The sequence below is a fragment of the Podarcis tiliguerta genome (genome assembly GCF_965153285.1).
Source record: "Podarcis tiliguerta genome assembly, chromosome: 12".
NCBI lineage: Eukaryota > Metazoa > Chordata > Lepidosauria > Squamata > Lacertidae > Podarcis > Podarcis tiliguerta.
In genome coordinates this window covers 28,736,061-28,752,737 of record NC_139545.1, presented here as the reverse complement: position 1 = coordinate 28,752,737, position 16,677 = coordinate 28,736,061, and the positions used below count along the sequence as shown (strand labels likewise).

Genomic DNA, 16,677 nt, shown 5'->3' with positions numbered 1-16,677 from the left:
TAACAATTTATTATAAATATTATGTAATATGACCATTGCTGTTTTAGTTTTATGTACATATTTTTTATATAACAAGTGCTATGGCAATGATCTAAATAAGCAAGCAAACAAAACGTTAACCTTAAATCAAACTATTCAAAACAGTCCTTAGATACTTTCATTATTAATTAAATCATTGACCTGAAGAAATGCTTACTGGACTGAGTTCAGTGACATCCCATTCAAGATATTCTGCAACGTGCATCATCTGAGCAATAATGTTTTCCAGTTCCTAGGCATGAAAGCAAAATACATTATCCTTGTTAAACATACTTACAAACATGCTTGTTAATTTATGCATATCTCTCCTTGAATTTAATGAAGTTAACTGAATTGTTTTAACACAAAGTAAACAGGTATTTTAAAATTTAATTGACAATGTTTTGGGGTTTTTTCTGGTAAAACAAGTATTAAACATTAATTCATCTTGTTGAAATAACATTTTAGAATTGTCATACTGGAACACAACTGAAGGCAGAAAGGGACTACAGAATCAGGCAGCATTGGCAAGTATTGATGGTACCACACAGAAAGATCCATTTCTTGTTTAAAAGCCAGTTCCACAGATCTAAGCATAAATGGGGTGAGGTAATCCTTCAAGTAAACTAGTTTCAAGCTGTTGAGAGCTTTATATACCAACAAGTAACATCATGTACTGTTGCTCTCAGGAAAAACTGTGCAAATAAACATGGCTGTCTCTGTGGAGTCATGGAGGCAAATAATTATTATTTTTCTGCACAACTACATACAACTTAAGGGCTTCATTCCAACCTGCCACTTGAAAACTTTTTTTTAAAAAAAAATGTTTATTTTCTTGCCTTGCTTATACAAATCCCTGTTTCATTTACATGGATTTCTTACATTGGCTTAAATCTAAAAGGTATTGTTCAGCAAGTGGAAAGAACTTCCTCACAAAACAGTGGTTTTGTGAGATCACTTTGGTGATTTGTTCAGTGAGATTTAGTTCCCACTGACATCAGTTAAGACTCAGCAAGTGCAAACAATTTAGTCGGGAACAGCTGAGCCGGGATCAAACTCTACAGCTGCAATTTTGATGAAACTATCTGTTGCGTATTTAACACAAACACCTGCAAATTCTTACAAGTTTTCCGTTTCTGTCACATTACAACATTAACAAATGCTGCTATGAATTAATAAAATTACCGAGCTGTCCAGGAAACCATTGCCATCTGTGTCATACAAGCGAAACATAACTAAGGAGAAAGAAAATATTAAAACCATTATGTAAGAAAGCAATGAGCTCATATTTTTAATTTACGTCATCAATAGACCAGAACCCTATTCAGAATTAAGCTATACTAAAACCAATGGTAGAATTTACCATCCTCCCACATACTGCCTCCATTTGCAGCAACATTTGGGGAAGGGAGCCGTCGTCCAACACATCTGAATGACCACAATTTCCACAGCCCTGACTTAGGTTTCACCCGAATCAACCTACCATCTTTTTTTTCTGAATGAGGGCAACCACATATATTTTAACTCCATTTTCAGCAATATTTAAATATTAAATATTTTAAAAGCAAGAATCTGTAATGAAACAGCAAATGCCCAACCTGGGAAATATTCACTAGAAGTGTCAATTCCCTTCCCCACCTTATACTCTCCCCTTGAAAAACCAGATTAGATCAATCATTGCAATCACCTATCATATGTAAGTTGGAGACTTGTGCACATCTTACTTCCCCTCATAGCTTATTTCTTTTTTAAAAAAAATAAATAAATCATATTTTTGTACAGAAAATGAATTTATATGCATCACATGTGAACTGGGTCATTTACAGGTATAGGCAATATCCACGTTTCTTATAGCGTCATCACATGACTTCATAGGCCAGTTGTATCTGAGAGTGCTTAGCACACACGTTCTTTGAGTTCCATAAATCTATAACCAGGGGACAGCCTGGGGTCCATGTGTGCAGAAGGAAAGCAGTTTCTATGAACCAGTCTTAGGCCCAATTTGCATTCTATGTTAAAACACAAGTAAAGTAAAGTAAACATTGGCTTAACATGCACAGGTTCTTTGCTTCTCTCCCACTCCTACTGGGCCACACAGGCAGCCACAAACAAACAAACAAGTGAGAAGTAGCATAAGGCAAACGCAAACCTTGGCTTGCCACTCATGTTATATTTGGAGAGAAACAAACCAGCAGCCTAGGTTCGGACAACTCCAAAAGCCAAACTTTGGTTTGTTCTTCCCCTGTGTGGCACAGCCAATGTGTCAGGTGGGAGGAGGCAAGCACTCATGCACATTAAACCATGGTTTATTTTAAACTGTAGTCCAACAGGGCATTGCAAACCAGGCCTTAGAAATCCATCCATCCATCTCTCATTCATGTACATGCACACCCCACATTTTAATGAAATATAACACAAAGGATCACACTAAGAACACAATACAGTTGGATCCATATGAATGAACTAGTCATCATGATCTTCGGAAAATAAACTGCTTCACATGACATCCTTCAGCAAGTTATGTACTTGACAAACAGGACAAGAGTGTGTGTGGGGGGGGGGATCTTATCTCTCAGCTTGCAGTGAACCTGAATCTCCAGCAGATAGAGCCTACTGTCTACAATTTCACAGCAAATGTTATTAACAACCTATACTGCTACCAAGTGCATCAAAGACCTGAAAACATTCAAGATCTGAAATGGGTCCAATGGGTGTACTCTGAGTAAAACTCCTCTATTTACAAATGATGATCCAAATAAATAGGTACACACTTGAGTTTATAAAACCTAAGAAAGAAAGTTGAAAGCAAAGCTTCAGAAAATCAATTTATATATATGGGTCAATAAGCCTTGAATGGAGATTGTAACAAATTGTCAAACATCTTTTACACCTCAAATTTGCAACAATTAGATACAACTGCCATTGGTTAACTGAGTTTAAAAAACACACACAAAACCAGCATGTATATACTTTACGTATACTACATACATTCTAGTTTGTCTTCAGGTCTTCCTCTTTCAAGAAGGGAAAGATAACAAACAATATCTTTCAACTGGATAACCTCTGGTATGTGCAAAGTGGAGGGCGGTGGGCGAGATGGTGTCATGCTTTTAGTAATTCGCAAACCTGAAATAATATTCACATTTTTTATTTTAAGAAAATGCTTACCAATAAAACAGAACTTTTAAAAAATGACTTCCCACATTTGATTTCCTGCTCAGAAAAACTTATTTCTCCCTGTAGCACCTGTGAAACCTGTTACCATTTTTTGTACCAATGATGGGCAAAACCTAGAGTGGAGAACCACTGCCTCCTTGGGACAGATCCTGTCTCTGGAGGAGCCCTGTCTATCCTCCTTCACCCCCACTACCCAACTGAGCTTCCAGGGAGCGGTAGATTAGCATTTCCATTAGAAGGAAGGAAAATAGCAACAGAGCAATCTTTTCAGTAGCTGCTTTTCTTTCTTGTTGGACAATGAGAAAGTGGCAGAAGAGTGGAGGGAGGATAAAGTTCAGCTAGGATAATAAAAAGGGAGTACAATGAATGTGGTATTCTATGCTCTGCTATTCCCACCAGTTTTTCAGATACAGTGGTGCCCCGCTAGACGAATGCCTCGCAAGACGGAAAACCCGCTAGACGAAAGGGTTTTCCATTTTGGAGGTGCTTTGCAAAACGAATTTGCTATGGGCTTGCTTCGCAAGACGAAAATGTCTTGCGATTCCTGGGGTTTTTTCCCCCCTCCCCGCCTTTTCCCCAAGCCCCTAAGCCGCTTAACAGCTGTTCACTAAGCCGCTTATCAGCTGTTCACTAAGCCGCTTATCAGCTGATCTAAGTCGCTAATAGCCTTTTAACAGCTAATCCGCTAATCCCTTAAGCCTTTAATAGCCGCTAATAGCCGCTAAACCGCTAATAGCGCTAATCCGCTAATGGGCTTGCTTTGCAAGACGAAAAAAACCGCAAGATGAAGAGACTCGCGGAATGGATTCTTTTCGTCTTGCGAGGCACCACTGTACAAATGTGAGGAAGAGAATAGCAGCTGTCCGAAACACCAAAGATGCCTTAACTCCTTAGCCTGGTGGAAAGCATCAGTTGAAAGCAACCTGCCGTTAAACTCCTTAGAAGGGACAGGAACAGTTCTGGAAGGCAGGGTTAAGTGCAAGTGTAGAAGGAGGGAGAGGAGAGTCAGAAAGACCCCAGTCCATCGATACAATGATAAACAGTCATTACTTCTCCCAAAGAATCCTGGGAACTGGTTTGTTAAGGGCGCTGAGAGCTGTTAGAAGGCTGGGTTTCTCCATTATAAAAACTGCAAACTAGAGCTTTTCACCATGCTCATAAGCATCTCTCTCTCTCTCTCTCTCTCTCTCTCTCTGTGTGTGTGTGTGTGTGTGAAACAGAGAGAGAGAGAGAGAGGGAGGGAGGGAGGGAGGGAGGGAGAAACTTTTGTTTAACACCCAGCTTAATGAGGAATTTCAACGAATCAAAAGGTTTCTCATTTCTTTTGTTAGGTGTCCAAATGTTTTTAATTAACGGTACTATGCTACTGGTTCTTTGCTCCTCAGGTTAACTGTGAATATTTGCACCTTCATGTAAACTTACCTGCCGTTATTTTTTAAAACAGCATAGTATAATTTGAATGTGCAACTTTTGTCTTTGAAGGCAATTTGGGCACAAAAAGCCCTCTTAGAACACACCATTTATTTGCTTAGTGCAAGGAACAAAACCTAGTACATATTAATTAACAGCAATCCCCCGAACAGCACATTATCCAAACAAAAACAAGACAATTAAAGTCCTTATACAAGCCACGGCAGTAACACAAATACAATCTGGTCCCAGTAATTTCAATGGGCATTGAGTGTTGGAAGGGGGGGGGGGGAGCCTAAATAAGAACTAAGTGGTATACTGAAGCACCCCCAGTCCTTGTGCTTCAATAGAAAATGCAGAGGCCTACTATCCATGTAACTTTTGGTACTTAATGAATATCGTTGTGAGTTTGTGTGGGGCCAGATTTGCCTAAATTCCTGGGTGCCAGATTCACCCCATAATACCTGGATGTAGTAAATGTCAGATCTAATCAAGTTCTGATTAAAACATTGCTAAACACAGAACCCCTGCTGGATTTAGTTATGCTAACAAGCCAAGCCAACTTGTCAGTGCCAGCTGGATGGCCCATTAGCTGGAAAAGAGAGTGGTGGCCCATCAAGGTAACCATTAGAGGGCAAGAGTGCCAGGCAAGGGGGAGTGGGGCCCATTCTTTCCTGTGTGCTAGTGGGCAGATGCAAAGCACAGGTTTAGCATTTCAGCTCTGAACTATGTAGGCTGTGGGGAGGCCCCTAGTGTTGGTTAGCAGGGAGGAAGAGGAGGTGGAGGGGGCAGAACTCCATGTGAACTGGGGAAGACAGACTGGAACGAAGAGACACAGAGGATGGCTTTTTACAGCCCTTTGAATCCAATGCTGCCCTCAAGAGGGGAGCCAGACCCTCACAGAATGTGAATGCTCTGCAATCCCGCCATCTAGGGTCAGATTGTATATATGTCTAAATAAAACCCATATGTCATAAAGACATCACAGTCTCCGCTGTGCCTCATTGTCCCCAAAGGGAACACAGACCCTGGTAAGCATGCGAGCAACCTCTGGAATCTCGCAACACTCATGGAGATTGGGGAAGCGTGTAAAAATATTAAGGGAGTAGGTGAATAAAACACTGGGAAGCACCTATGAAACTTGGACCTAAGAGTGTCCACTGAACATCTCGGGGGTCGAACTACATGTCCTGGTTCCGCTGAAAACATTGCTTTGAGAAGAGTGGTTTGGATTGGAGAATCAGCTGGGGGTATTAACCATTCCCCTGTCAAATTGTTGCCCGAACAATGGCTTTTCCTCCTACAACATTTTCAAACATGTATTTGTTAAAGACTACATTCAGTACGGCTAACTCCAGCAAAGCTCCTGGCGTGACCCTTTATCCCTCTCTGCCCAAACTGAAATTGTGACTGCTGTTTTTCTTCCTCTCCCACTAGCTGAAGGCTGAGTCATCCCTAAAAGATGTGAGTCACTAAGGAGTATTAAAGCCTTTTCATTAAATCCTCGATCAGGTGGCACGTTAACCAAAACTATAACGATAGGTCCAATGATAATAATAACAAAGACCGCCAAGCACCACATTTTATCTATTTATTTATTTACTTACCTCCTGGAAGGAGCGGGGGCTTATTCTTTACCATAGGACTACTATAAGGGATTTTGCTGCCAAATGAGGTAAATAGGTGCTCACAAAATTCTTCTGGGAGGTCAGCCTCCAGGAAAGTCTTCATAAATAACTTGAATCCTTCTAAGTCAATTGTCTGTAGAAGAAGACAGGGAATTATCTATACCTGAGTATTTTAGGACAAATGTAATGTTTTGTTTTGAAAGGTGGCACATTAATTTCTAAAAATATATAAAGATTATTGCAGGCACAAGGGCTCTATCACACATGGGATGTGCACACATATGACCATTTTTCAACTGACACTGAATTCAATCAATCAATCAATCAATCAATCTTTATTATGGTCCAGAGACCCAACAAATCATTACAAATCAATACACAATTCATACAGCCTACCTCCAGGTTAAGCAAGCATTTTGTTTAGAATATAGGGCTCATTTGTTCTTGCAACCACCGATAAAAACTTTGCCACTGCTAACGTTCTAGGATTTGTCCGGTCTTCCAGTAGGAACCTGACATAGTGAGCCTCTGATTTTCCCAGGAAAGGTACCAGCAAGGGTATCAGTTCAGTATAATATAGTATCAGTTCAGCCCTGGCTTGCTCATATTTTGCACAATGCAACAAAATATGTTTTATGGAATCAATGTCTTGAGCACACGAGCAAAGTCTGTCCTGGTAGGGAACTCCTCTCAACCTGCCAGACACTGAATTCTATATTTCTTTTATACTTATTGACCCAGTTTGTATGTCACAGCAAACCAGACAATGATTCACAGTGAACACACCTATCTGAGCTGTCTGTTTCCTCCACGTACTAGTGAGGACAAGACAAACCATGATCCCTGGCCTTAGTGTTATGTCTAAACCAAAGATAATACTTGTTTCACTCCAGCACCCTGCAATGCAGGAATCACAACTAAAGCATCCATGACAGATGGTCATATGCTTAAAAACTTCCAATGAAGGAGAGTCCACAACCTCTCAAGGGAGTCTGTTCCACTGTCAAACAGTTCTTGCTGAAAGAAAGCTCTTCCTGATGTTTAATCAGAATCTCCTTTCTTGTAACTAGAATCCATTGGGTTGAGTCCTACTATCTGGAGCAGGAGAAAACAAGCTTGCTCCATTTCCCATGTGACAGCCTTTTAGATATTTGAAGATTATCAGCACATCTCCTCTCAGTCTCCTCTTTTCCAGGCTAAATATACCCAGATCCCTCAACTGTTCCTTCTAAGGCTTGGTTTCCAGACCCTCCAGATCATCTTGGTTGCCTTTCTCTGCACATATTCCAGTTCGTCAATATCCTTCTTAAATTGTGGTGCTCAGAACTGGAAACAGTACTCCACGTGTGGTCTGAGCAAGGCAGAATAGAGTGGTATCATTACTTCCCTTGCTCTGGACACTATACTTTGGCTGATGCAGCCTAGGATACTTTAGCTTTTTTTGCTATTGCAAATGGTAAAAGGTAAAGGACCCCTGGACAGTTAAGTCCAGTCAAAGGCAACTACGGGGTTGCGGCGCTTATCTCGCTTTCAGGCCAAGGGTGCTGACGTTTGTCCACAGACAGCTTTCTGGGTCATGTTGCCAGCATGACTAAACCGCTTCTGGTGCAAAGGAACACCATGACGGAAACCAGAGTGCATGGAAACACCGTTTACCTTCCTGCCAAAGCGGTACCTATTTATCTACTTGCACTGGTGTGCTTTCGAACTGCTAGGTTGGCAGGAGCTGGGACAGAGCAACAGGAGCTTACTTCGTTGTGTGGATTCGAACCACCAACCTTCTGATCAGCAAACCCAAGAGGCTCAATAGTTCAGACCACTGCACCACCTGCATCACTGCTGACTCACACAACCCAATGACAAGCATGTAATTCTGGACACACACACCCCACCCGTCCAGCAATAGTCAAACTCTTAACTGTCTATGGATCAACACTGTTGATGCTGATTTTTGTGTGTGTAGCAGGAGGAAAGAGGGAAACTTATTAAGTACTGATGCTAAAGGTGCAGCACTTCTCCATCACACAAATTTCATCCTTGGTCTTCTAAACGACAATATTAGAAAAGAGCAATCTGTTTTACATACTTTTAGATTAAGACTGCAAGTTATTCCAGTCCAGTAAGGAGCAACTTCTTATTTGTATGAAGGCAAAGAATGCAGTACACAACACCAGAATACACAACTAATGAAATAGCAGACTCTGCATCTGTGATGTCTTGGAAGAAATATCCTGAGAGCAATTTTAATGGGAGATGTAAGCTTATTCATTTTTACAGCTGGGTGGTCAAGAATATTCATCCACTTTATTATGTCCCTGCGTCACCAAGCTTGTGGGAACCATGTGAGGTAAGAATTATTAGTCCACACTGTCCTCTAAACACAGCCGCACACTCCTGCTCTGTGTGTCATGGCAAACACACTAAAAATAAATTGCAATATCTGTATGCAAACAGCTACAAATAATGGGATACCTCTTTTCCCTAACTGCAAGGGAAAGCAAGCAATATGCCTTTGCCCTACATAGTCCGACAAATGCACAGCCACCATAATCATAAATGAAAGCAGTATGAGAAGAGAGGGGTGGTGAATCATACTGAAATCATTTATGACACCCATAACCAAAAATCATGTCTGGCATAATTTAGAGAATATTATTAAGCATGTCAATAAGAGTGATACATGCACAATGACTTTCAGGCTGCACAATGTATTTTGTTGAAGCATCCTTATAAAGTTCCTTTAAGCATGCGCCTACTCCGTCCAAGAGGCTGATGACTAGTAGGTATACAAATACAAAGGATATAGTTCCTCAGTCTCGAGGTGTACAATGTGAAAATAGCCAAAGGAGGTTCAAAAACATGCAAGTCTGTATACAAAGAAATATATTTCTATTGCTCTAACTTAGTCAATTCTTTCCCACACTCTTAGGTGGAATCCACACACACATTAAAAAAGCTGCGAAAATGCTTTTTTGGGGAACAAAGTTTCAAAACATACATTGAATTTTGCATAGCTCACTATCACCATCTAGTGTCACATTTGTATATTTTACTTTACAACACATTTGAAAAGTTTTATTTGCAGCTGTGTAACTTCGAAAGCACATCAAAGTGCAAGTAGATAAATAGGTACTGCTCCGGCAGGAAGGTAAATGGCGTTTTCGTGCGCTGCTCTGGTTCACCAGAAGTGGCTTAAGTCATGCTGGCCACATGACCCAGAAGCTTTATGCTGGCTCCCTCAGCCAATAAAGCGAGATGAGCGCCGCAACTCCAGAGTCGGCCACGACTGGAACTAATGGTCAGGGGTCCCTTTACCTTTTTTAACAGAGTCCTTACTCCTCAAAATGGGCCCACAAAATAGGAGCCACTCTATCGCTCTATCAAGAGAGCTTTCTAAGTTAAGGGGTCATTATGAACAAGGGTGTTCACAGGTGATAGGGTAGAAGAACATCTCATTCTACAGATAAGGACTTTGACAAAAGCAAGTCAGACACACCAGCTTAAAGCCACAGTTTTACAAAATATGGACCAAGACAATGAATCACTAGTCTCTAGTTCCAACAATATCTATAACACCCAGTGTCATGAATTAGGCTTCTCCCGCTATTCTGTGACTGGAGTTTATAAGGATAATTAGGCAACTAGATAATGCATCTCATGCGAATTCTCAAAATCTGATTGTTCATATACATAATGCTCTATCCATCTCTTTTGGAAAATAAATAACATACAGTCCAATCCTGATCTCCATGCGTATTCCAATGTGCACAGAATGCTATTTTAAGAATAGGCTTACTTACTCCAAATAATACTGGAGCTGTTCTGTACATACCACAAGGATGCAATCTTAACAGGAAAGTTCGTGTATATGACAGCACAATGGAGACCCTGTCTTTGCAGGGTCCAGCAAAACATGTGTCTTCACCTTTCACACAAAACAGCAGCAATAAAGTCTATTCATGAGTTTCCCAACAAACAATGGTGCGGGTGGGGGTGGGGTGGAACAGTATGAAAGTGAAGTTACCATGAAGTCAATAGTCTACATTTTCTGTAACTGTATTATTTTTGCAGAGGTGCATGCAACTAGAAAAAAGTATCAAGAGTTCTGCACAGCTCCACAAAACCAGTAACATATAAACAAACAAAAAACCAGCAACAGTGCTTACTTGTTTAAGAATATCTTGCTTCTGGGGTGCATGAAAGAAAAGAAAAATATATAAATAATAGTAAGACAGTCCAGCAATTATGAATTTCTTTTATTTAAAAAACAGCATTTTCAGCTGAAAGTCTTTTTACAACTATGAAGATCAGAAAGTAATAATGCGGTAAGTGATAATAAGTCTCTTTATATGTAGTTAGTAATAAGCACAAAGAAATTGCTCTAGCACAAACTAACAAATGGTATAAACTTTGGATAGCCCCTTTTTTGGCCATGTAGCAATGTCACTTCATTTGCATATGAATTAGCACACCAGGAAGGCACAAGTTACCATGTCTGGTGTGGGTCTGGGAAATCGCTAATGTTGCAGGGGTACGATTGAAGGGTCCAGCTGAAACAAGACCCCAAATGGGTAAGTTCTGATTGCTTGGTTCCACCATTTTTAATGTAGGTGTGCAAGGAACTGCTATATTTGTACTGAATGTTCCCAGTGAACAGGCTACCTTTAATGATCTAATTACACCCAACTCTGCCCAATTTCTCTCACTTGACAAAGCTGAATCTCTCTCTATGGTCCTAAAGGGGATTCAGCAGCATCTCACACTCATCATTACAACCATCCATTGATTTCATTCCCATTTTACAGGTAAGGAATTGAATGAAATATTGCACCCATGACCACAATCAGGATATGGCTCAAAACTGCCACACAGCCACATTTAGGTTCTGGATGCAAGACACCACCTGCCTATAAGTTATATGCATGTGGGCTCGCTGCATGGTCTTGCCAAAATCATGGGCACAGAATCCACATAGGTTTATTCAGTTCACAAAGCAAAAGCCATGCTTGGAGGGTGGAGACCACCAGCCAAAACCCCAATTGCAGCTCTTTGCACAGAGCTGTTGATTTGACAGAGTCCAACTTTATATCAACTGGAGCACAAAGTGTCAGGCAACTTTAAAAATTGAAAAGAGAGCAGAAAAAGTAGAATGCAAAACATTAATTTCAATCAACTAGTGCAAATATCTAAAAGTTAGAAAAGACAAAGTTACCCCTTCAGGATTGTACTTTGCTAGCACACCATTACCATGGAATTCTTCCAAAACATCCTTAATTTTCTTTGTAGAATCTGCAATGACGGATGACATCAATTTATTCATCTTGTACAAAACAAGGAATACAAAGTACAGTATATTTAAATCAGTCACCCACCCCAAAACCAAAGCCTGTTTTCAACAAATAGTCAAAATTTCAATCCTCCAAATGAACAGAAGGAAAACCAACAGAATGGCAGAAGATTAGATAAACATTAATGAATAACAACACATGCATAGGCTGAATTATAAACATTAATGCTTCTCCCAGCAGTTATTTAAAGGTTACTTATTGCTGCCTAAATCATACTACTACAATACTATGCACAATATAGAGTAAGTACCAACAGAATGATATCCAAGGATTCCCAGACAATATTAAAGCAAAATCCTTTTAAGTCCTAGAGAGAAAAATAGGTTTTTCCAAGAACAGGCAGAAAAAAATAGCAGTTCTCAGTCCCATCCTTCATCAGAGATGTCTGGTAGAAAAGCAAGGACAGGAGCATGGGGATCACAAGGAGTCTAACATTATGACCCTATAGGAAACATTTAAGATTTCAGAACCACAAATGAGGAATAGCAAGCTTAGAAGAACAAGAGGTCAATGAGTTTATAATCTAAAAAGAAGAGCAATATATAATTACTAATAGGTGGTGGAAAATGTAAACTGGAACATAAAATTCATGAGCTACATGAAAATGTAAACAGGATCACAGAAGTCTTGAGTAGAATTATTTGGAACAGATTTTGTAAATATTTGGTGACAATGCCCTAGAATCATAATACTGTACTAGAAAACGGATATTTTCATGACTTACAATATTTCTCAGTTATCTGCTTCATAGTGTTCTTGTGTTTATACTTGTACACAAATTGCAACAGCTGGTGTTTTAATTATTAGTTTCAATGCTTAGTTGTTTAGATGTGTTTGCATTTTATACTCAAAGGCAGTGGCTGATACAAATGGCAGCCATAGCAAAAGCAGTTCAGACAGAGACTGTGGCACTGGGGGAGAAAAGGGGGTGAACATTTTCTCTCTGTTCCATGTTCTCAGTGAAAGTTGCATACACAAAGTGCTGCTACTTGCCGCGTTAGGGGAAACTTGCGCACAGCATGCAGGTCAAAGTGCCAGGTAGGGGTTTTTGTGTGTCTTACATGTGTGAAAGAAATTGATCAGGGTCAGCCTTCTCCAGCCCGCTATCATCTAGATGTTATAGATTACAACTCCCATTTGCCTCAACCAGCACGGCTGTTGTTATAAGTTTAAAATACACAAAGGCCACCAGGTTGGGGAAGGCTCGTTTAAACTAAAAATGAACTCCATTCTTGATTCAGTATACGGAACCATGAAGTCTCATAACCTAAATAAACATTCCCTATCAATGGTACCTTACAAATCTAGAACTGGTTTGTAAAACATGGACACCGTAAGTCTGCATGATGCATTGGAATTTAAATAAATTATGCTATCTAGCTTTCAAATGCAGTTGATGTCCAGAAGGATGCAAATGTACACACAATGCCTGATTTTACCTTCCTTGCACTTCATAGGCTGTTGCTTCAGAGGACTTCACAACTTTTGGGGGACATAGCAGCCAATACCAGAAGGCACCTAATAGTACAAATTGCTTTGCATTCTGTTGATGTAAACATCACAAATTTACTGAGTGGCAGTACAAGTTTCAGAAAATCAGGGATTGTGACAATTTAAGTATTAATTACAGTGGTACCTCGGGTTAGGAGGTCCGTTCTTAACCTGACACTGTTCTTAACCTGAGGTACCACTTTAGCTAATGGGGCCTCCCGCTGCTGCCGTGCGATTTCTGTTCTCAGCCTGAAGCAAAGTTCTTAACCTGAGATACTATTTCTGGGTTAGCGGAGTCTGTAACCTGAAGCGTATGTAACTTGCAGTACCACTGTATCCATAAAACAAGAACAAAAATCAAGTAGCTTTTAATTTACTCCCTTCTTATATAATCTATATCCTGTTTCCAAACCTATGGGGTTTTGTGAGGGCATAACATTTGTTTTTATTTTTTTGACAGGTTTGCAATCTAATTTTCCAATATTATTTTCCAAAGTGATTTATGCTGCAATCCTAACCTCCCCCACCCCTACCGTGCCCTTTATCTGGGAGTAAGCCTCAATGAATTCAAGAGGACTTACTTCTGAGTAGACACAGTTGGGATTGTGCTGTGATGTATGTGCTGGTACTTTCTGGATGTACAGAAAAAGCAAATGCCCATCAAAATATGCCCCCACCCCAGTGCACAAAAAGCAACAAGTTCTCTTTAAGAGCAAAGAGTTGCCACTGCTATGGCTTCAATTTATTGAATTAAGAATCAGAATTCTAATCCCTCCCACACCAAGTGGAACTCTAAAATACTGAAGGAAATGGAGAAATAAGAATTCTTTCAGTTAATGGCTGCATTTACAAGCAGCCCCCTCACTTAATTAACAAGAGTGGGGATGGAGAGGTTAGCAAAAAATTGCAAAATGAACCTCAAACCTTCCTAATACAAGACATAAAAAAAATGAAAGTTTTTTCCTCTGCTGTAAACTAGTCTGTCTATTGCATTTTCTGAAAGCAGAGTTTTTATTATGTACTTTCATTTATGTGTATGCCTTGCGAAAATGTCTACACAGCAAACTGGATAGATGCAAGGTATAAAAAGTGCTAACCCAAAGTGAGAGGATGTGGGCTGATTTATATCAGTTGCATCTCAGAAATGTCTTATATTATATACAAAAAAAATTAACAGGCAGCTTGCAATAAACAAATAGCGCTGGCTTCATATATCTTTCCTTGTTTCCGAAGGTAATTAATATGCTGCAACCACAATGGTTAGATCAGAATGAAGTGTGATATCAAATTTGTTAGGAGAGAGGGAGAAAAATAGATTCAAAAGTTTCCAGTGAGAAAAAGCTAAAAGGTTTTGCATATACTGTACCTAGAATACGTCATTCAGTCACTTTAATAGCAGTTTCTTTTCAATTTACATTAGCTGGGCTTGAATTGAATTTCAAGTCTGGATCAAATTTTGCTCAGTGTTCTGAACAAAATGTCAAAGAGCCAACTTTATCCTAGTCAAACCAAATTTTAGAAACAGAACACTTTAAAAAAGAAAGAAAGAAAGAAAAAGAAAGCTATCAAGATGATTCTGGGATTCTAGGTTGTACCTCAAAATTGGTTTCCTTGAAATGAAGAGGACAGGTTTATGGCATTTCTATGATGCAAGGTTTTATTTACATATGCATGGAGGCTGAACATAAGATAGAAATTTGCAACATTGAAACCCCAGCAGATCCTGTTCTCCCATTAGGTTTCTAGGAAGCTACAGTACCAATGCCGTAGCACTGAATTGTCACAAAGAACAATCTTCTTTATCCCCCCCCCCCCCAAGACTGCCATTCTATTCCCATTCTCTGTCTCTGTCTCTGTCTCTGTCTCTGTCTCTCTCTCTCTCTCTCTCTCTCTCTCTCTCTCTCTCTCTCTCTCTCTCACCCCCCCCCCCAATGATATGATCTCTAGCCACAAGTTTCTAACCAGCAGACTTGCAGGACTATATTTTCAGCAGTCTCTCTCTCAACAAAAAAAATCTACTCCAGATTTTCTTTCCTTCTGCTTCAGATTAAGCTGCAAAGCCTCTGGATACACAGTCATCTAGCCTCTGGCCATACTTACTTGCCAGAGTACAAAATATCCTGGCCCCTAGTATGCTAGCTGGTGGTTTTATTGAAAACTTTAAACAGGCAGCAGAGAGATCGTAGAAAATTTAAGATTTCTTTTTATCTCGCCTTGGAAAAGCACAAAGGTATGAATGCATGAGCTACTCTATATATCGTTTTCAGACTGACCACATAGCCTCTTGAGCTCAAGGAGGGCCAATCATCACCGGATCAGGGCCACTTGCAGTGAACCAACAACCTAACTGAAATGTAGGCACGGAAAACAGATCTGAGCCTCTATTATCAGTTTTTAGAGGCCTTTCATTAATTGATACCGAGTTTTGGAAGAGTTCCCAGAAATGGGAACCTTTCTGCATTCAAGAGTCTATTGTCACGGCAGAATATATATATAAACACAGTTGTACCTTGGAAGTCGAACGGAATCAGTTCCAGAAGTCCGTTCAACTTCCAAAATGTTCAGAAACCAAAGTGTGGCTTCTGATTGGCTGCAGGAAGTTCCTGCAGCCAATCAGAAGCCGCAGAAGCCCCGTCGGACGTTGGGCTTCCAAAAATAGTTCGCAAACCGGAACAGTCACTTCTGGGTTTACGGCATTCGGGAACCAAAACATTCGAGAACTAAGCTGTTCGAAAACCAAGTACAAACAGACACACACAGACACACACACAACTGAATAATTTCTCTCTATATATACATATGTTTACTTACAAAAAAATTGTTATGACAGCAAATTGCATTTGGGCACTTTTATGTCTTACATTTTCATATAGCTGAAAATTTGATACAAATACACAGAAATATAAAAGTTTAAAAAGATTGAGTACTTACATTCTGCATACTTCTGAAGCTGAGAGAATTCTGAAGGACTGAGGTTAGCCCATTTCTCCGTGTTCATCATAATGATGGCAAAGTGCAGTTTACATACCAGTCTTGTTGTCTGCTTCAAGTGGAGGTAATCAAAATACCCCCCAGCAGTTTTTACAGTTTAGTTTCTCAAATTATCAGATATCCAGGAAGAAGAAAATCAATCTGCGCTAACTTCTAGATGGTGCCAATTTTCTGAAGCTTCTGGCACTGATGGTATATGAAAACACTGTTAAAAGAAAAGTAAAAGCCACGATTAGGAGATGCAGAAATGTGCATGTGCTGCTTTTGATGATATATGCTAAAATATTCCTAAATATTCCATGAGTATGGCAAATCATTTTTGTCTGCCACAACCACCAACAGCTTTAGACATGGGAAATTGTCAGACTTTATGCAGTTAGTTGCCCTCCAAAGTTTTATGCTTTATTGGGTACACTTTTTAGTTACACTTTTCAGAAGTCAACACTGCTGAAGATCAGGGCTGGAATTTTGACCCTAATATCATGACTGTCAAGCAGGTTTCACACACTGCATGAGAAGGAACTAGATCTCTGGACAACAGTAAAACTGGACCCTACTATATACTCATCAAATGATGTAACAACTTATTTGGGGCTTCAAATTACGGATGTTGA

General features: G+C 39.8%; 1 protein-coding gene across 6 annotated transcripts in view; it reads right to left on the bottom strand.

The window, feature by feature from the left end:
• The window catches only part of DGKB (diacylglycerol kinase beta), a 323,351-nt gene that overhangs the window by 186,447 nt on the left and 120,227 nt on the right, over positions 1-16,677 (bottom strand). For all 6 annotated transcript variants that reach the window (XM_083405386.1, XM_083405389.1, XM_083405387.1 and 3 more), the window contains 7 exons: positions 16,004-16,268; positions 11,446-11,522; positions 10,400-10,420; positions 6,213-6,366; positions 3,007-3,144; positions 1,204-1,253; positions 197-271 (listed from right to left, as the gene is read on the bottom strand). In XM_083405386.1, coding sequence (XP_083261512.1) covers positions 197-271; positions 1,204-1,253; positions 3,007-3,144; positions 6,213-6,366; positions 10,400-10,420; positions 11,446-11,522; positions 16,004-16,073 — 585 coding nt within the window. In that variant the 5' untranslated portion in view covers positions 16,074-16,268. The remainder of the gene's footprint in view (positions 1-196; positions 272-1,203; positions 1,254-3,006; positions 3,145-6,212; positions 6,367-10,399; positions 10,421-11,445; positions 11,523-16,003; positions 16,269-16,677) is intronic.